General features: G+C 41.6%; 1 protein-coding gene across 1 annotated transcript in view; it reads right to left on the reverse strand.

The window, feature by feature from the left end:
- Positions 1–1,971: 1,971 nt before the first annotated feature.
- The window catches only part of LOC146686680 (ryanodine receptor 3), a 110,662-nt gene continuing 93,774 nt past the window's right edge, over positions 1,972–18,859 (reverse strand). The window contains exons 77-105 of the mRNA XM_085441255.1: positions 18,644–18,753; positions 18,304–18,355; positions 18,172–18,219; positions 17,977–18,076; positions 17,820–17,899; positions 17,662–17,738; positions 16,309–16,382; positions 15,490–15,507; positions 14,767–14,847; positions 14,543–14,631; positions 14,337–14,465; positions 14,089–14,193; positions 12,661–12,742; positions 11,172–12,484; positions 11,030–11,088; positions 10,644–10,818; positions 10,446–10,532; positions 10,157–10,351; positions 9,784–9,914; positions 9,662–9,704; positions 9,409–9,536; positions 9,240–9,300; positions 8,947–9,093; positions 7,400–7,534; positions 7,125–7,281; positions 6,924–6,988; positions 5,033–5,133; positions 4,269–4,320; positions 1,972–3,008 (exon numbers count right to left, since the gene is read on the reverse strand). Of these exons, the coding sequence (XP_085297381.1) occupies positions 2,913–3,008; positions 4,269–4,320; positions 5,033–5,133; positions 6,924–6,988; positions 7,125–7,281; positions 7,400–7,534; positions 8,947–9,093; positions 9,240–9,300; positions 9,409–9,536; positions 9,662–9,704; positions 9,784–9,914; positions 10,157–10,351; positions 10,446–10,532; positions 10,644–10,818; positions 11,030–11,088; positions 11,172–12,484; positions 12,661–12,742; positions 14,089–14,193; positions 14,337–14,465; positions 14,543–14,631; positions 14,767–14,847; positions 15,490–15,507; positions 16,309–16,382; positions 17,662–17,738; positions 17,820–17,899; positions 17,977–18,076; positions 18,172–18,219; positions 18,304–18,355; positions 18,644–18,753 (3,990 nt within the window). The 3' untranslated portion in view covers positions 1,972–2,912. The remainder of the gene's footprint in view (positions 3,009–4,268; positions 4,321–5,032; positions 5,134–6,923; positions 6,989–7,124; positions 7,282–7,399; positions 7,535–8,946; positions 9,094–9,239; positions 9,301–9,408; positions 9,537–9,661; positions 9,705–9,783; positions 9,915–10,156; positions 10,352–10,445; positions 10,533–10,643; positions 10,819–11,029; positions 11,089–11,171; positions 12,485–12,660; positions 12,743–14,088; positions 14,194–14,336; positions 14,466–14,542; positions 14,632–14,766; positions 14,848–15,489; positions 15,508–16,308; positions 16,383–17,661; positions 17,739–17,819; positions 17,900–17,976; positions 18,077–18,171; positions 18,220–18,303; positions 18,356–18,643; positions 18,754–18,859) is intronic.

Below are 18,859 nucleotides of genomic sequence, written 5' to 3' on the forward strand. Positions count from 1 at the left end.
TGGTTGTGCACTGAGTATATAAAAGCCCAACTAGGGACAAGAGTTGCGAACTAGCTAAAGCTATAAATTTGCTTTGAAGCCCATCAGCTTCATGCTAAACTGCATCAAATTAAATAAATAAATAATAATTAATTAAAAAGGTTTGGCAGATTAAAAAAAACCCTGAGCAAGGCTATGTACCCATATGGAAAAGATAAATATATATAAATATAAATCTTGTGTGAAACTTGTATGAAAAGCATACAAGAGTAAAAACAGATATAAGATCCCTTGAAAAATTATATAAATAAAACTTGTATGTTTCGGATACTTCCTAAAACAATATATGAAAGTAATGAGAAAATGGCCACTTTCATGAGTAAATCATATAAGCCTTATATGATTCACTATATGAAGTGGGCCACATCTTTTGCAAGTCTTCTATAAGTTTGTTCTATTTCTTTTCCATATGGGTAATATCTCCTTCTTTAACAGTAGCTTTAGCTTTAGCAAATGTAGCTCAACCAGGTAGCTTGATCTAGTGTTGCCAACTCCTCAGTAACAAAAATCGCTATTGGCTGTTGGCTAGAAGTCGCTCAATGACTTCATTGGTCATGCTTATGTAATTGTAACCGATGCTGTACGACAGAGAAATAACATCATGGAAGAGACATAAAGTCAGTAAAAAACACCCTAAATGCATTTATATATATTTAGAATATATTTAGAACTACAAATTAAATTTCTTTCAGTAGTTATTGTTTTTTTAATGTCACAATTCCATCCCTCCTCCTTTATCTGGCTTTGGACTGGAAAAAGTGACCCAAAATAGGCAGTGTTTAACTTGTTGTTTTGATTCTACGCACTTTACACTACTCATGAATCATGCTAACGCTAAGGTTTAAATATGAACAGACTTCCTTATTGCCGCTTTGACCCTGAACCTTCTTTTGCAGCACACTAGTTCCTTTCCTTTCTACTAGCTCAAGGTTAGTTAAGCTCAGTTAAAATTTCTTGACGTAGACTATTTGTCATATCAGTTTTACTTGACCTAAACCAAATTATAAGTTTTACAAATTTATGAGTTTTTAAAAAGTGGTAGCCAGAAACAATCTATATGCATGAAACCCATTATAACTTGGTTGTTTGTTGGTAACACGACTTTGTTATATGTGTGTTTCTGTGTGTGTCATCACGAATGGCTTAATTGTTGCTAATTCATGTTGGCTCTGCTTCACATGGAAGTCATCACTGATATTGCACATTACAGTTTCCTTCTGCTGCCTTTATAGCCGCATAATATGCTAAATAATGTGGGAGCCCATTTGCTTTTTAGAGCACAGGACATTACATACGAAGCTTTAAACTGAGTTAGCTCAGAGACTGCGTTTGCTTTAATCCACTCAAAACACTGCATGTTAAATATTTACTGCACTATGACAAGAGCAGCTTTATAAAACAATTGGAGGTAATGATAGCTTTTTATTGTTGCTTTGCAATAGTCTTCAGTAGAAAGACCGATAGTGATGGGTCACGTTTTAATTTCAAAAATACAATACACACACAACATGCTGGGACCATACAAAATAGTCAGAATGCCAGAGCTGTAAGCTGAGGTGGTAGAGTTGCTCTCAGCGGCAGGCTTCAGCACTGTGTGGTGCCCAAGGTGTGGTGACGTGATGTGAGCTGACAGCTGGCACCATGGGTAATAGGTCTAAAACTCCCATCATGTAGTCTGCTGAGGCCCCGTCCTGCCATTCTAACCCACCAGAAGTACGCACCTACTTGGCCATTACTTGTTTATTACTAAATCATAATTAAAAGCTACAGGAAGGTCAGAGTTATGATATAGCTTTGAGGTTTGGGGTGTGTGAAATTTACGTGTCTGAAATGACTCAGAGATCTTAGACTTGGAGATATATTTTTATTTAATTGCTTTAAGAAATAAATTCAAAGATCTGAAAAATAAACAACCACAATGTAAACACAAACGTTTCTTGCATCAATTTCTTTATTTTTTTTCCATCAAAAGAAATGCACAGATCAGCAAAGCTATTACATACAAATGGCCATACAATAGCAATTCATTTTTTTTCTGTTCTTGTTTGAAAGTCTTCAGGAAATTCTGTTGTGTCATGTATACACTGTATCTTGAACATTTGCAGTTACGCTGCATTCAGCAACAAAAGAAATCGTCCCAATGCTCTTCTTCCACGTTCAAATGAAAGTGTTCAGCCACAAACTACATATCTGGACAGCTACTTGTTACTGCTCCAGGAAAACTACTGTACTTACATACAATAAAGAAAAGAAACAAAAGTTTTGCATAGCTTCATTGTAATGTAGATACAGTACTGTAAGGCACTTCATGAAGAACTTTAGGCATTTTTAAAAATAAATCCTACACAATAAACCTTTTGTCACGTCATCCTACAGATTCCATCTCGATAGATAAATGTTACAACATCTGACGAAAAAAAATCTTTTCTTAAATCACATTTTTGCGCACTATGTATATCTACTATACTCCACTGCTTTTCTTTTGGCATTAAGTCTCAAGTTCAACATTCATATATTGTGCATAATATGACTCACACATTGTCCCCATAACCCCACACAACCCAATATTTCTCAAAAAGACCAAAAGAAAACAAAAATTGTGCAATGATTTGGGGTTATGTGGAGTAAAAGGCAACACGCTGTCAAAAACGAGTCCCCCAAACCAAAAGAAAACCTAAATGTCTGGGCAAGTTGTAGGTCATTTCCTCATAGACGGGTGCTGTACTGACAGTTACAGGGTACATCATTTTCATTTGCCTCTCCTCACACCAGTCCAAACCAGTGTGGGAGTGTGTGTCGTATTCCAGCAGTTGTAGGTGGGACTACATGCTCCAGCAGGCCACGTAGATAGAGGTAAGGAGGATGCATCTGCTCTATCCAAGCTGATCTTCGTACTGTTTGCGGAAGCAATCTCCAGCTGGGAAAAAGTCCCAGCAGCGCTCCTGATACATCTTCCACACGTAGGACTCCTGGACACAAGCCAACATCAGAGTTTAGCTCGAAATCTTTAACTTGCCTAAAGTAAGGCTGAATGTTTTGAACTTAAATATCCAAAATTTAAACATTACATAATTACAGGTGTGTTAATGAGCTGAAATGGGTTCACTTGGTATTAACATGCAGTTAATACCAAGTGAACGTATCAACAGAAAGATCATTAAAACAGTTTTGGTATTTAGTGAGTATACTAGCTGTGTCCCAAAACCTAGGCCACCTCATTTTAAGGCTGATTACGTCACAGCCAGGAGACGAAGGCCGTCCCAATTTGAAGGCTGCTCCAAACGCGGTCGACAAATGCGTCCTTCATTTCCCCGAATTTGAAGGATTGTACCCTACCCCAGAATTCATAGCGCGGCCCAGCCGATTCCAGTTTCCAACAATGGCGGCAGCTACTTAGTTTTAATATTACTCTGATTACTCTTTCTGTAATCACAAAATAAACTTTTAACATATTCTCAGGCAAGAATGTAGCTGTGTAAATTTCATATATCTGCTCGATTTATCAAGACATCACATATTTGCAAAAGTGCTCCAATGTTTTCGGAGACGTCTGTTACCCTCCAGATCAATAGCTAGCCGGGGGTTCAAGGCTCACTGGAGCCGGCGAGAACAGCGGACTCCCGGCACATCGCTTTCAGATCCCCCGCGGCCTTTTACTACTCAGGTTAAACATGTAACTAAGTCACTCAGATAAATTAAAAATGTTATTGTTTGGCTTTTTTCAGTGTTTTATTTGTTCCTGAGTAAATCGGTTCAGCTGAGATTACAGCTAAATAAACGTCAAACAGAAAACTAATTAACAGAAGTGTGAGATGGTCGAGAATTTACTCCAATGTCAAGTTATATGTTAGCGAGTGAGGAGCAGACGGCTGAGTTTATTAAACTCGGTGTTCGGAGGATGCTGCCTATGAATTGGGACATAGCTACTGTCTTATCTAAGAGAGGCAAAACAGTTAGCTAGTAGATGAGCACCTACTTGAAATGTTATTGAGCAGTATTAATCTTACCACTTTATCCACACAAATATGACCTAAAATTAAAATTGAATCTCTATGTGTTTAGTACAATGACCTTAATTAATATTATGTAAACCACAGAGTATCAAACAACACTTTAATTCCACCACAATATGGGTAGATATGAAAAAACGAATAAACCAAAATAGGTGTTGACAGTAAGAGGAGAAATATTGAATGGGTTAAGCTAATCAGGGTAAAATAGTCTTCTACCTGTCCAGTGTGCTCTGTCTCATCCTTGTTGATGAGGTACATCAGGAAAAACCTTTATAAGAAAAACGAGAACAAAGAAAAAAATATTAAAGGGGAATCGCAGTCTTGTATCTAAGCCCATCACCACAGCTGAAGCACAGAGCAGGGACATGAGAAGCTTTTCTGTGACACATTTGATTTTTGCAACACTAATCACATAAATGTCAAACTCTCCGTCACTGGGTGTCACAGTTCCCGATGCTAGTGTCTAAGTAAAGTTACACCACCTCGTCTCTATCGCAGAATCACCTGTTGTTCCCCAAATCAAGCGTAAATGGCAATGAGCCGCTGTATCTCTATGGGCATCGCAGCATGCCAAATCATAATGAATACTGAATGAGAGCATGCTATCACAAACCTATTTTCCAATAAAGTTCATGGCATTAAATAGTAATGAAGCAACATAATGAGGTCGCTCTGATATCCTCCGGCTAGCTGACTGTGAGAGCAAATGGACTGAGACTTTCTATTGTTACTGGTATTATTCAGAAACACCGGCTAAGCGGTGCGTGTGAGGGAAACACAGGCAGGATACCTGAAGGGATCTAGTGTTCTGGATCAATGCTGCTACTAGTGACTTTGGTGTTTATGCTGCAGTAACGTGCTAAAGCCATCAATCATGTGGTTAAATTACAGAAAAGCATTGACACGAATGGTAAAAGATTACTGCAATGATTACAAAACAAAAAAACATTAAAAACACTGCTGATCAAAAGGATACTCACAGATAGTTGGCCAAATTGTGCTCTTGTAAGGTGTGGGTCTCAAAGCCGTGGGGGGTTGTGTCGAAGTAATCGTTCCCGATCCCACAGATGAAACATTTGGTCTGAGGACAGAAAATGAAAATTAGAAGGCACGCTTCCTTCTTCTTTTTCTGTGCTTCATTGATGAACTACAGTAAACAAGAGTTTGCCTAAAGCAACACCAGATTGGACATATTTTACAATATTAAGGTCAAGTTACTCATCACGCTCAGTCCCACTCAGCCTATGAACAACAGAAGCTCTGCAGGGACCTTTTAGTCTGAGAAAATAACACAGTTATTTATTATTGACAGTTTCATTAAGGGTTATCTGCCCTTTCTTAGGCGACAAGGTTATGCATCAACAAGTATGCTTCCAAAATTCGGCTTAATATTTATATTCCCACATGCACGTTGATCTTCACTTGCCTGTCACAGTGACTGTTTAAATACTCAAGAGAGATGGGGAGCTCACAAAAATGTGTCACATCTCTGAAACTCAACACGTGATCAAATAGGGGGGTTAGGGGGTACAATTTCCATAAAGTAACCCAGACAAAGTAAAATATTAATGAAAAAAAAGAGACAAGTACACGAGACGAGACACAAGAGTCCACTAATAAGGCCGTAATCTCCAGAAGATCTACATTAAATCTATTCGTACATGAAAGGTGGACGTGAGCGCGATTATGCCGTCTAATGGTTAGGGAGGTGCTGTTATGAAGGGTCGAGCTGAGTGTTCAACTGTCTCGCTATTTCGAAGCAACTTTCCAGATATGAGGTTGGCCCATCATAAACTATACCCGGTTTCAGATGGTAAAGAGTGTAATCATTTGCAAAAATGAACATCATGTTGTTTTCAGCAGTCTGTGAAACAAACAGTTGCTCACCAAGAGAGTATTAACTGAGGTCATAGAACAAGAGAGCCGAGCGCTGTTACTGTGGAGTCTCATCCAGTCTTCTTTTTTAACAGTTGCCCCCTGATGGCCCTTAAGCCTGTAGCGAGACATGCATAAATATTTCTTCGAGTGATGGATATTACCTGTCGCTACATCGAATGAAGATAAACTTTATTGCTGCCCTTTTGTGATAAATATGAGTTCTCATGTTATTTGTCCTGGACTGTACAGAGCCACAAAACTGTGGAATGATGTGACACGTTTGTTTCGAGCTTGCATGCCCCTCAGGAAGCATCGATAGAACTTCAGGCACTATGCTTCCTGCTTCACCGCTTCTGCTGCTGTTGATTGGCTGCACCAGCTGCTCTGTAACAGTAGCCTTGGCCCCGACGTTACTAGGCAACAGACAGTTCACCTCCTAAAGAAGTTTCTGAAGAACCATGTGACTGAAGATGTAAAGGGATGCTGGGGAACAGAGGACCTGGAGGACAACAATGTGATGCACGGGTTTCCCTCCACTTTTCTATCCCCTGACCCTCAGACTCCAGATCCATAAAAAAGAGACCTTCAAAGAGGAGGTTCAGAAGGAGGAGGCAGGAGACGGAGAACCAGGAAAATGTAGAATTTGCACTCCAAACACAGCAGGAAGGCAACAATCAGCCAACAGAAGAGCAGCAGAAACAGAGACGAGAGCTGACAGTGGGATGAGCAGGAGATCTGGAAGGACATCACGCTGACCCACCATCAGAGGATTCTGGATGTTCCGTCTCTTGAAGAGGTTTTAGACCATCGTTACGTGAATCCACAGAACATCATCCACAACATGACCAAAGTCAACAAACACGGAGTGGCCACACTGGACGACTTCTACAATGGCTTCACTTCACAGACCTATAAGCTAAGTCCATCTTTTATATGATTTACACTCCTGCCACTTCCTTCAGTGCTGCAAGTTATGATGATCTGTCCTCTCACCTCCATGTCCTCTTTGACCTGCTCCTGTTGGTCTCTTAACTCTCCAAAGGCATCAATGATCAAACCTGCAACCATAAAGGAACTGCTGTGAGCATGACATACATACCCTAAGCATAAAGACTGTAATATTTAAATGGATATATGTTGTGGGTTCGTCTAATTACTGATAAATAAGGTTGAAATTGGGATTTTTTAATGTACCCTGGATGATGGCCAAGAGGATGACAATAACAAAGAAGAAGAACGTGATGTCGAACAGGATGCGGTAGAGCTCATAGGGGTCACCAGCTGGGTCCTCGATCTCATCCCCTATCCCGCCTCCTGCTCTTACCCCAACATACATGTGGAATAGGTAGCACTGCGGGAACACAGGTGGAGGTCTAATTGAAATCTGAGGCTGAGCATTAAGTCGTGGCTTATTTTAAGCAGCGAGCCCAAATCTGTTCCTTAAAAAAGAAAGCGTAACTCCAGTTTACCGTCATCATGTCGTCGCACTTCATGTCCGGCTCATCCTCATCCTCACTCTTGTTGTAAAACTTCCTGAAGAAGTTGAAGGCCACCACAGTGTAGAGATAGACCACAACAGCTAGCAGGCCCACTGTCAGCACCAGCTACAGAGACACATGAAATCTGCATTCACAGACTCGCTCTTTTTTTGCTATTTATGTATTTCTTTTAGACACACAATGGACGCAGCAGGGGCAGAGCTGCTGGCTTCCATTTGTTTTCTATAAAAAAATTGCAACAAAATTAGATCAGCAAGAGAGGAGTGAGTAGAGAGAAGGGGAAAAGTTCAAACGCGTGGAAACGAAGAGAAAGTTTAGTGCAATAAGAAAACTCACATGAGTTATTTATTTATAGTAAATACAAAAAAAGAGTCTATTATTTCACATATAATAAAAAATGGATTCAGCTACAGCTCAGCCGGTTGTAAACCTGAAAGGCAACAACGCCGTAAAGCGCATTTAGATTGACAGCGTGATTGATCAGCCCACAGACGGCTGAGTCTGGGAGATGTCGCTGATTCCTTGTGGCCTTGCCATTTTGGTGCATTTCCCCCCTTGGAGACTGAGGTGACATTAAATTCTGATTTGTCCCTCTGGTCAGTTAACATGGGAATTATTGGAAGAACTGGCAATCCAAAGTGGGATTTAAATTAAGCCATGTGAGCCATTTGAACTCAAATGTCAAAGGATGCTGAGAACATTCCAATTATCTCACACGACACATACAGGATCTGCTAGATGACACATTTGTGATTCATGTCACCTGCATATTAGCTGCCAACAAGCGAGATCATTTTTCTCAGAACCTGATGAACCAAATTAGACCTAAATGGTCAATTAGATCAGTTAAATGACAAGAGAAACTGCCTAATAAAAAGATCATATTTGTTAATATGTTGGCTTTAACCTATTATAAAACCAAGCCTGGGTCTTTTAAAGTAGCTTTTTGTGGGTGGCTGTAGCTCAGGTGGCAGAGCAGGTCAGCCACTAATCAGAAGGTCGGTGGTTCAATCCCAGGCTGCACCCTGGCTGCATGCCAAATATCCTTGGGCAAGATACTGACCCCGTGTTTGCCTACTGGTGGTGGTCAGAGGGCCCGGTGGCGCCAGTGTCCGGCAGCCTCGCCTCTGTCAGTGCGCCCCAGGGCAGCTGTGGCTACAATGTAGCTGCCATCACCAGTGTGTGAATGTGTGTGTGAATGGGTGGATGACTGAATGTAGTGTAAAGCGCTTTGGGGTCCTATGGACTAGAAAAGCGCTATATAAATACAGGCCATTTACCATTTTTTAAGGACATAAATACATAATATTTAAATAACTGTGTTAACATTTAAAGCAACATTAAAATGATTTCAAGTGAAATCTGTTTTGGGCGTGCAGAAAGCAGAATTTAGCACATTTTGAATGGCATACTTCAAATGCCATCACTGCAAACTGTGATCAAAAAATGTGTTTCACCACCAGCTCTGCAGTGACCCCTGCTGTTCAATAGAAGAGCTGTATGTGTTTCCTCCTCACCTGCTTGCCATTGTGCGTGACAGATGAAAGGATGGTGCGGAGAGTCTTGAAGCCCATGGCAATGTCCAGCAGATGGGCGGCAAAGAAGAAGTTGTTGTAGTGACCCAGGATGGACATGGTGGTGTACCAAACTAGATACAAGAATGACTGGTGGAGAAACAAAATGGATCAGAAGCCGTTCGCCCTGCTATAAAATCCTCCATCAACCTCCTCAGCTGTCAAATAATGTAAACCACCATCAATAAAACTACAAAACAAAGCAATTAATCATCCAAACTTATTTTTAAACTTACATTATCTGTAAACACAACCCCCATTTTCCAGACATGGTACTTTGTATCGATTGAGCTCAACCTGGCAACAGAGAAAAGTTGATATGAAGGGCTCGTATTTTCTGTTTGACCTCTATTTTTACTCCAAGCAGCCCTGGGCTGTCTGCTTTTTATCAGCCCAATCTCTCACCATGACACCAGTGAAGCCTCCTTGGCAACAGTTTCCTCTGTAGGGTTGAAATCCAGGGCACTCTTGTCCAACCCCAGCAGCTCTGCTATCCTCTCTGCTCCGTAAAGGTCTCCATACTTTTTTATCACCTACAAACAGAAGCCGCGCGGAAATATATAAGAGACACGGCAGCTGACATTTAGTAAGTGTAACCAGATTCCATTTATAGCTTGTGTGCACAGCAGATTAAACTTAAATTACATGAGCTACTTACTTTGCGCTTGACAAATTTATCCCAGTAGTTGTTGGGAAAGGAGCTGATAAAAAAACAAAAACAGAATTAAACGTCTGTTTGCACAAGATTATGATTCGTCGTTTGATAAAAGGCAGACTCACGGAGTGTTGATGACCAGTCTGTCCCACTGTCCTTTAATGTCGTCATCAGACGGCTGCTCGGTGATGTAGAGGCCTGCAAACTCCAACTTCCTTGCTATCTCCTTCTCCCGCTTGAACACTACCAAAGGCACCTTGAACACACGAGAAATCGGGCTGCATCACTGAGACAGTGTGTGTGTGTGTGTGTGTGTGTGTGTGCACGTGAGTGCATGGGTTAACAATGAACAAGTGTACTGAAATATAAAATGTACATATACCCAAACAAGATATTTGAAGTTACTTGATTTTTTAATGCTCCACATGTGTGCAGTTTTATTTTTGCACCTACAATGCTTAACAAATTCATTAGACCACCTTAAAAAACTGTGCATACCTTCAGGTAGTAGTATCCCACTACACACAGGAAAGATATGATGGTGTGTAGTATTGCCAGACAGCGAAGTGTTGGTGCCATGTAACCTGTGCTCTCCTGCAAGACGAAATACTCAAGCGCTCCCTCGTCTTCCTCCTCCCCAGCTCTGCCTCGACCCTTCCAGGGGTCTTCATCATCCGAGTAATCACCGGTCACCTAAAAGGTGACGACACCAAATTTGACACCCAGCTTACAAAACAGCGGGACCCTAAGGTGAGTATATAAAGTGGTAGTTTAGCTCCAAACTTACTTTGTAGAAGAGAAGAATAAAGTTGATAGCAAAGGCAACAAAAAGTGCCAAGAAGCGGAGATTGTAGAAATTTCTTGCCAGGTAGTTCTGTGAAAAGGTAATCGTGATCATCATCTTTGTTTTTATGTCTAACAAGTTTGTATTTGTGCTTAATGTAACAGTTGTGATCTTAAAACTGCAGTGAGGAAAACATCTGACCAGCATCTTAGTCTGGTAGACTTCCAAGCCGGCGAAGAAGCTCGCCATGAAAGCCTCCGGTGCCTCTTTCTTCAAGCCGAGCCTTTTCTTCGGGGCTTTCTTCTCCTCCACTGACAGCTCTGGAGGAGCTTCGTCTCTAGTCTTGTCGTGGTCCTTCTTCTCACCATCTTCTGAACTGCAAGCATAAATTATACATTAGTGTTGTGTTCATAGACACAGATGTATACTTAATATGGAGAAACAAAATGTGGATACTAAGCAAAGGGACAAGCACAGGAGTAAGCATGGATACGATAACTGCTATTTATGTGAAACTAATCTAACACAATCCTCAAATAAACATATGCAAGTGGTAATGTAGGTAACAATGAACAAGTTACACTCACTCTCCCTTCTCTGTATCAGATCTGTAGTCTCCGTTCACAGCCCTCGTCTTTGCAGCCATCTGGAATCAGCAGATTACTTTAACATTCAGGTTCTACTAATAAGGGTGTGTTCTTCTTCTATTTTCTGAACAAAATCACTAACCTGTGCCTTCTTCTGCTTGACTGCACTGGCTATTGACGGGGCATCTCCCACCACCACCTCAGACACATCCCCCAAACCTGGCTCGGCCCCGTGCTTGCCCTCCTTCTTCGGCTGTATGTTGAGTAGCTCAGCCATCAGATCTGCCTCTGCTGCTTCCCCTTGAGCCATCTGACCCAACTCAGCCAACGCTGACGCTTCGCTTGCCTCCATCTTTTCTGTTTCTAACACGTCTCCATGGATCCCGAACTGAGTGGGGTCAGGCATGTTTCCCAAAATATCTGTAACCTTCATGTTCTTAGCCCCTTCAACGAGGCCACCCCCAAACATCGTGGTCCACAAGATGTGGAAGAATCCCCAAATTAGGCTGTAAACAAAGTGAAAGAGGCCTGTGATGATCATCCAAAAGAAGGAGAAGAAGCCCCGCACCATCTCCTTCACACTCATCTTCCTGAATTTCCTGAATTGCCGCCGCATGCTTTTAAGAGTAAGCAGCTGGCGGAAGTGACACAAGCTCTTTTTCATGGAGATGCATGCGATTGTAAATGCCGAGGAAGACTCCATCATCGCGCTCTCCTCGTCTTCCTCTTCCTGGTTCTCCATCATGGTCTGGATGTCATCCTCTTCTTCCTCCGGGCGCTCAACGGGGTCTGGCTCTGAAATCTGAGAGGCCAGCTGCATCTCGAAGATCGTGTCCTCGCAGAAGTTTACAAACAACTCCATCTTCTCGCTCTCTCCGCCCTCGTTGACCACGTCAAAGATGAACTGCCGCTTCGACTCTTTCACCTGAGGCTTCTCCCATTGCGTGCGACTCGACTGGCTGATCTCGAAGTACACTCTCTCGATGCGCTTGGCTCCGCCCATGATCTCAATGCGGCCCAAGTAAGGCTCGAAGTAGCTGAGGACGCTTTCGGCCAGGTCCAGGAAAGTTGAGAGGCGGGCATCGTGAGGCATGTGCTCTGAAAGATTGGTTAGCAACACGGCGACGTTAAAGCCGATGTCTTTTGCCGGTTCGTGAAACCTCTCAACAAACTGCTCGTAGTTGAACATGTCGTTCTCGTCAGCCTCGGCGCAGGAGAGAAGAAACTCAATCTCAGACTGAGAATACTGCTTCTGGTTCTCCATGGACTTCTGGAAATCCTTCTTTGAGATGACGCCTTTGCTCTCGGGGTCGTACTCCTTGAAACTGTCCGAAGTAGTCAAGTCCTTCAACTTGAGGAACATGTCGAAAAATTTCAGGATCATCTCCACGTTACTGGAAGATTCCACCAAGGTGTCCACCATCTGTTTGCCGATAGTTCCATTCACAACATTACCTGTGAGACAATAAAGCGGTAAATTTTATCAGTAAACTCATTAAAAAAAACACTTCCCCATGCAGATCAGACTAATCTGCTCTGCTACACATTTGATTATATCAGGCAAATAAATCCGATTTATGAAAGTACCAGCATACAAAGCTTATATAATGTTATTAAAAACAAAAAACCACCTTCAAGTAGCGAGAGCATCATGACGACCATGTCCTTCTGCAGGTCCAGCAGCTCCTTTAGTAATTCAATCTGACTGGAGTCCTGTTAGAAAAAAGACAGAAAGTCATAGTACAATATGTCACACAGACCACTGATAGTCTAACTGTAAGGGTACAGCCAGGCTCTTTAATATCCCTGTGATGCAGAGAGAGTTGGAGAGATCAAGGCTTTAATATTGTAGGGACCTCAAATGGCCCCTGCTGTGGCTCAGAAGGTCCTTCTAGGTAACATCGATCCATCACAACCAGGGTTTATGTTATTTTGCTGTCTAGGAACAGATGGCGAGGTCAGGCTGACTCGTTTAATGTCTCTATGGGCTTTGTATTCAATGTGCCATAAATCTGAAGCGTACTTTGATGCACCTGTGCTCTTCTTCATCCTGGCTGCTGCTGTCAGACCCAGCCCCTTTGTGACGACCACGAGATAAGATTAGGTGGGTGGATTTCATCCCACTCCTGGCTTATTGGACATATCAATGATGGAGTCATATATCATGTAGCTGAGGTGAACAACATGTGTAATTGTACTGGAGTTGCTTCTGATTATCAATGAGCCTGGAGAGACCTCTAGTGGCAACGAATAAAACACCAGGGGCTGTTCACATTTTCACATCTGTACAAGCCGTTATTTCAAATCTTTACTTAAGTAACAACTATTAACTATAGCTAAGCAGGCATGTATTAAAACAAGCAGCCCATTTTCTTTTAAAAAACTGTCACTTGACTTAATGTAGTTGTACAAGCAGGTGGTTGACCTTATACATATGCTAGTTTATTTACACTGCCATCCCTTTGGTTCCTATTATTTTTAGATCTACATTTCTGTGCAAAAGTCTTGAGGTACGCTTCCTTTCATGATTTTTTTAGGGAAATGGGAAACAGGTACAGTAGTTTCCTGAAACATGACTGAAAAACATTAAGCATTAACATAAAAAAACCCCACTGAACATGGTTAGGTATAAGAACGCGACAGCAAATGAGTAAAAAAGAGAAATTTTCAAAGACTACTCTAAGGAACAGCGGCTCAGTGGAAGCCAAATAGAAAGAAACAATACTTTGGCGTAGTACATACAAATACAGGCCATACCATAGTACTCTATATGCTGCTAAAATGGAGAAAAACAATCCTCTCAGTTAAAGATAAAAAGGCCATTACACCATATATTTTGTTAAGTGGAGTCAATTTAAGGCAAATCATTTATAATAGGATTAAATCTTAATCAGCAAAGTACCAGCTTTCCAATGTGAAGCAGAAATCCTTCACAGTGAAAGTAAAGATGAGCAAAACACAAGTAAACAGTTTAGTCAACACAGAATGAAACAACTCAAGCAAGTGTTTAAGTTAGTTTAAGTTAAGGCACATCTGCGTCACTGCAGACAAACACATACCTGAGATAACTTCATCTGCATATTGGCAAAAACATGCAAGAAGCCCACCACAGCGTCCCACAGCCTGCTGTGAGCCAGACTCTGCTGATTCCCTATACACGGACCCTGGAGCACATAAAACAGAGACGAAAAGAGACGCTCAGACGATGACAAGCAGCCTTTCTCGTCACTAAAGCGCCGAAAGACCGTTAAGATATTGTAATGAACATTTTAAGCAGCTTTTACTGTGGAGAGTTGTGATTATGTACCTGTATATACTCTGTTAAAGAGTTGAACACCTGTTTGGCCACTGCTAGTGCTCTGGAGAAGTTCCTCTGACCGGCCTCATCAATGACATCCTTGCCAGAGTAGTACCAGTAGAAATCACTAATAGATTCCTAAAAGAGAAAGCACTAAAATTAATAGCATATCTACTTTATTGAAATTTAAAGCTCTGGATGTAACAATGTGATACCTGCAGTCTTAGTAGGTAGTCCACAGTACTAATGATTATGTTGACTGTAGTTGTGTTCCCTGTCTGCGTCCTTAGGAAGTTTTGAAAATCTAAAACAGAAGATAAAAAAGATTAAACACCAATTTCCTGCAGATAGATACTATAGGAATTTATTTTCTAGTCATTTCTATGCAGCTTGAGGCAGCATGGCTTTAATATTGGCTTATGGGAAAGCATCCACCTACCATTGTTATGTCCCTCGCAGAGAAGCTGCAGAAACCTAAAAAGATCCTTAGTGAATTCATCATTCTGCAGTACCTTGGAACCTGAGGACGGGAAATAAGATTAGCTGTCCTCCTCAGTGACAGGAAGGTCAAGCACCCATCATTTTAATGTCTGCACAGGCATCAGAGCTTGTTGCACATCCTCATAAAGCTGCTGTTTAGTTGTCAGACGGCATCAAATTATGTGCACTATATTGACGGTTCGGAACACACACGCATACGAGGTATAGTGCATCATCTCACAAGTCAAAATAAGGCTTATAATAGGAACCAAACTGAGCCTTGTTGTTTAATACCAGCAAATCTTTGTTGTTTAGTACAAACAAAGCTTTGGGAGATTTATTGCTTAATACACGCTGGTTAGTATGATCAAAAAAGGAAAAAAAAGGAGGGGTGGGGTCCAAAAATAACAAGCATTAATTTTGCTTAAAAGAAGAAGTGGAAAGATCTGAGTCAGTTTGGGGCAGCTGACTGTAAACAATCTATCCAGATGTCAAAGGATGCATGCATGCGTTCCTCCAAGTCCAGATTAAAGAAGGTGGTTATTTTGCATTCAGAATGAGGGAAGGGGGGGAAGTGGGGGAGGGCTGGTAGAGGATGAGTAGAGGGATGAGGGAGTTGAACTGGAGGCAATCAACATGTCAGCATTTCATAGAATGAGTAGAATCTAAACCGTGTATTTACCCCGCTCACTCACGTTGACTGCGACCGATGACATAAAAACATGATCAGAAGAAAACAAACAAACAAACAAAACAGAAGCAGACATAAGCAAAGGAGAAGACATTTAGAGTCAATCAGAAGAAGTAGGAACAGGAGAGTGATAGGGCTGTAGATATATCTTTACATACTCACACTGACATGCAGTACCAAGTCTTAAAAAGAGTACAGTCTGCTTATTGGGCCGGTGTTTAGGACCAAACTAGCAGTTACCATCACTTATGCCTGAGCTTATGAGGTGAAAATGAGCTGGGATATGTATGGTTAAAGCATATTTATATACTGTATGCAACCCATCGGTTTAAATAAAGACCTCTGATTATAAAAAGTGAGCTTTTATGCAAACTGAGTGTTCTTAAGTTGCAGACGAGGCTCAGACAGGACTTAGACATACAGTAGCACATGTTTGCCTGCATGATGATGTGACAACGTAACACAAAGGACCCACGTGATATGGAGATGTACAACAACAAACTAAAGAGCAGATTTTTTTTCCAAGCTAACCTTGTGGCTGTCATTTTAAGAAAAACAGCAAAATGAGACTAAGTAGGACACTACACGTTACAATACCGGTTGTTTGCTAAGAGACATCGTCCACGATGGAGTGAGGAAGAAGATAAAGGTCAATCTGCTGCACAAATAAAGCTGCAAATTTGTACATTTCTGCACATTGCCAATTTGCAAATATGCCGTCTGTTGCTTTTCCTATTAAGGTGATTAAAAGTCTCCAAGAAAGGGGACGAGAAGGAATCGGAACACTAAAACTGTGTTTTAGTCACTTACTTGATCCCTCTTCAGTTACCATACCCAGACCTTCAGCTTTGTTTTGCCTTTCAAAAGCATTCAAGTCCAGGACGCTGCCAAAAGAGAAAAACGATTTAAGTAACCTGAATTTCTGGAAAATGAACCGATCGGCATAACTTTATGACCACTTGTATAATACTGTTTGACGGCCCCGACCCATTGAGGCATGGACTCCTCTGGACCCCTGAAGTTGTGTTGTGGCATCGAACAACAAGATGTTAGCAACAGATCCTTTAAGTCCTGTAAAGTGCAAGGTGGGACCTCTATGGATTGGACTTGATTGTCCATAACATCCCACAGATGCTGCATAGCAGTGAGGAGATCAGAGGTGAAGTCCACACTTCAAACTCGTTGTTGTTCTCCTCAAACTATTCCTGAACCAATTTTCCATTATTATCCTGTGAAAGAGGCCACAGCCTTCAAGGAATATCATTTCAATGAGTGTATATGGTCTGAAACAATGCTTAGGTAGGTGGTGCATGTCAAAGTAACATCCACATGGATGGCAGGGCCTAAGGTTTCCCAGCAGAAATGATCCCAAAGGCTTAGCATCTTCACATAGTGCATCCTGATGTCAGGTGTTCCCCAGTTAATCACACGCATGCATCCGGCCCATCCACGTGTCCTGGTCATAGGAGCAAGCCACCTTCTTCCATTGCTTCATGGTCCATTTCTGACACTCACGTGTCCATTGTTGGCACTTTTCGCAGTTTGCATCCTGACTGGTCTGTAGCTATGCCAAAGCACAGGTAACAAACTGATGCTCTGTGTATTCTGACACCTTTATTTCAGAATCATCATGAACTTTTCTGGCAATTTGCTCTACAGTAGCTCATCCTGACCACACAAGCCAGCCATAGTCTCCCACATGCATCAGTGACCCTGTTGCTAGTTCACCACTTTTCCCTCCTTGTATCACTTTTGATAGATACTGACCACTGCAGACTGGGAACACGCACAAGAGCTGCAGTTTTGGAGATTCTCATTTGTCAAAGCATCACAGTTTGGCCTTTATCAAACTTGCACAAATCCTTACACTCGCCCATTTTTCCTGCTAACACATCCTCTCAGGACAAAATCTTCTCTAATATATCTCCCCCATTAACAGGTACCATGATAAAGAGAATCAGTGTTATTCACGTCACCTGTCAGTGGTCATAATGTTATAGCTGATTGATAACAATTTACCGCTGTGGGAAAGTAAAGCAGAACGGTCAAAATGGATGTTAAAAAAATGGCTAGTTCTGAGTCAGGAAAACTAGATAACTGTTTGAACTGCAACTGCAATAAAAAGCAAGTTTACTGTGTATTAATCCCTCATCGCTCCAGTACCTGCATGACATCATGAGTCCGGACAAGCTTTTAAAGAAGCCAACATCTCTTTTTTCCTTGAGATAATCCAGCATTTTCTGCATGAAAGGAAAAGTACAGTCAGGCTAAAAGATGAAGCTGTTAACTGCAGAGACTAGACGTGAAGAGCACCGTGTTACCTGTTGAACCAGGATGTTCCCTCCATTGAGAATGGAGATGCCCAGCTTGAGCGTGACAGTTACCGTAGCACCCAGTCGACCTGATGATCATAGATGACCGTTGATCTAAATACATAGACTGCAGGAAGGCAGACAGGTCAGGCATTTGATTTCTTACCTTTGCTGGCGCTGATCATTTGAAGCACCATCTCCGCAGCCCCTCTGTCATGAAGTCTGGCCTGCTGATACAGCATCTTTTGCTTCTCCATTTCCTTTTCCTGTAGGACATTATGACATGCACCACTTCTGAATATGATTGAAAACAGAAAAAAAGTTTAATCTTGAACAACATTCCCTCAAATATTTAGAGCACCTCAAATGTTTTCTCTTTTCCTTCCTCTTCTTCGCCTTCAGCACAACTCTGGGAAGAAAAAAACGACTATCAGAGCTGCATGTTTCTGCTAAGAAGCTGACAAGAGCAATTTAATGAGATTCAATGAGATACCTTTGCCATCATATCTGCATAGGCAATATACAAGGGATCCTCTTCCAGAGAACTAACAAAGAAGAGAGATAAATATCTCTTTATTGAACCTTGTATATTTCACATCTCTACTGTAAATCTGTACATAATAAGTGGCAGTGATCGCATTTATAGCCACTGCAGCAAATAAACCAGAGAAACACTGAAAAGCTGCTTCGGTTTTCTTCATAGTGTAAAATATGACGATGGTTTAGCTTATTGCTCTCTGTAGCAGCTGAGAAGCATGCCAAAACAATTATGTAGCACAGATGGAGCAACCTGTGTTAGTGCCAGGTGGCCAGGTGTGTGAGAGTATATTTACCTGCATTCAGTCAGAGCGTTATGGCTGAAATGCAGAATGAGCTGGTGAAGAGGGTCTGGCTGCTTTCTCACCTCCTCCTCCTCCTCTTCCTCCACTTTAGGCTGTATTTTCTGGACACAGCCACATGAGTCAGGCTAACGTTTAACCCAACAAATGTGTATCACAACACTATTTTACAAGTTCATGTCAAAGGGGACCTATTATGCTCATTCCCAG

The sequence above is a fragment of the Copadichromis virginalis genome, linkage group LG19 (genome assembly GCF_057382275.1).
Source record: "Copadichromis virginalis isolate Kocher_CV1m ecotype Utaka linkage group LG19, C_Virginalis_male_GT1.1, whole genome shotgun sequence".
Lineage (NCBI taxonomy): Eukaryota > Metazoa > Chordata > Actinopteri > Cichliformes > Cichlidae > Copadichromis > Copadichromis virginalis.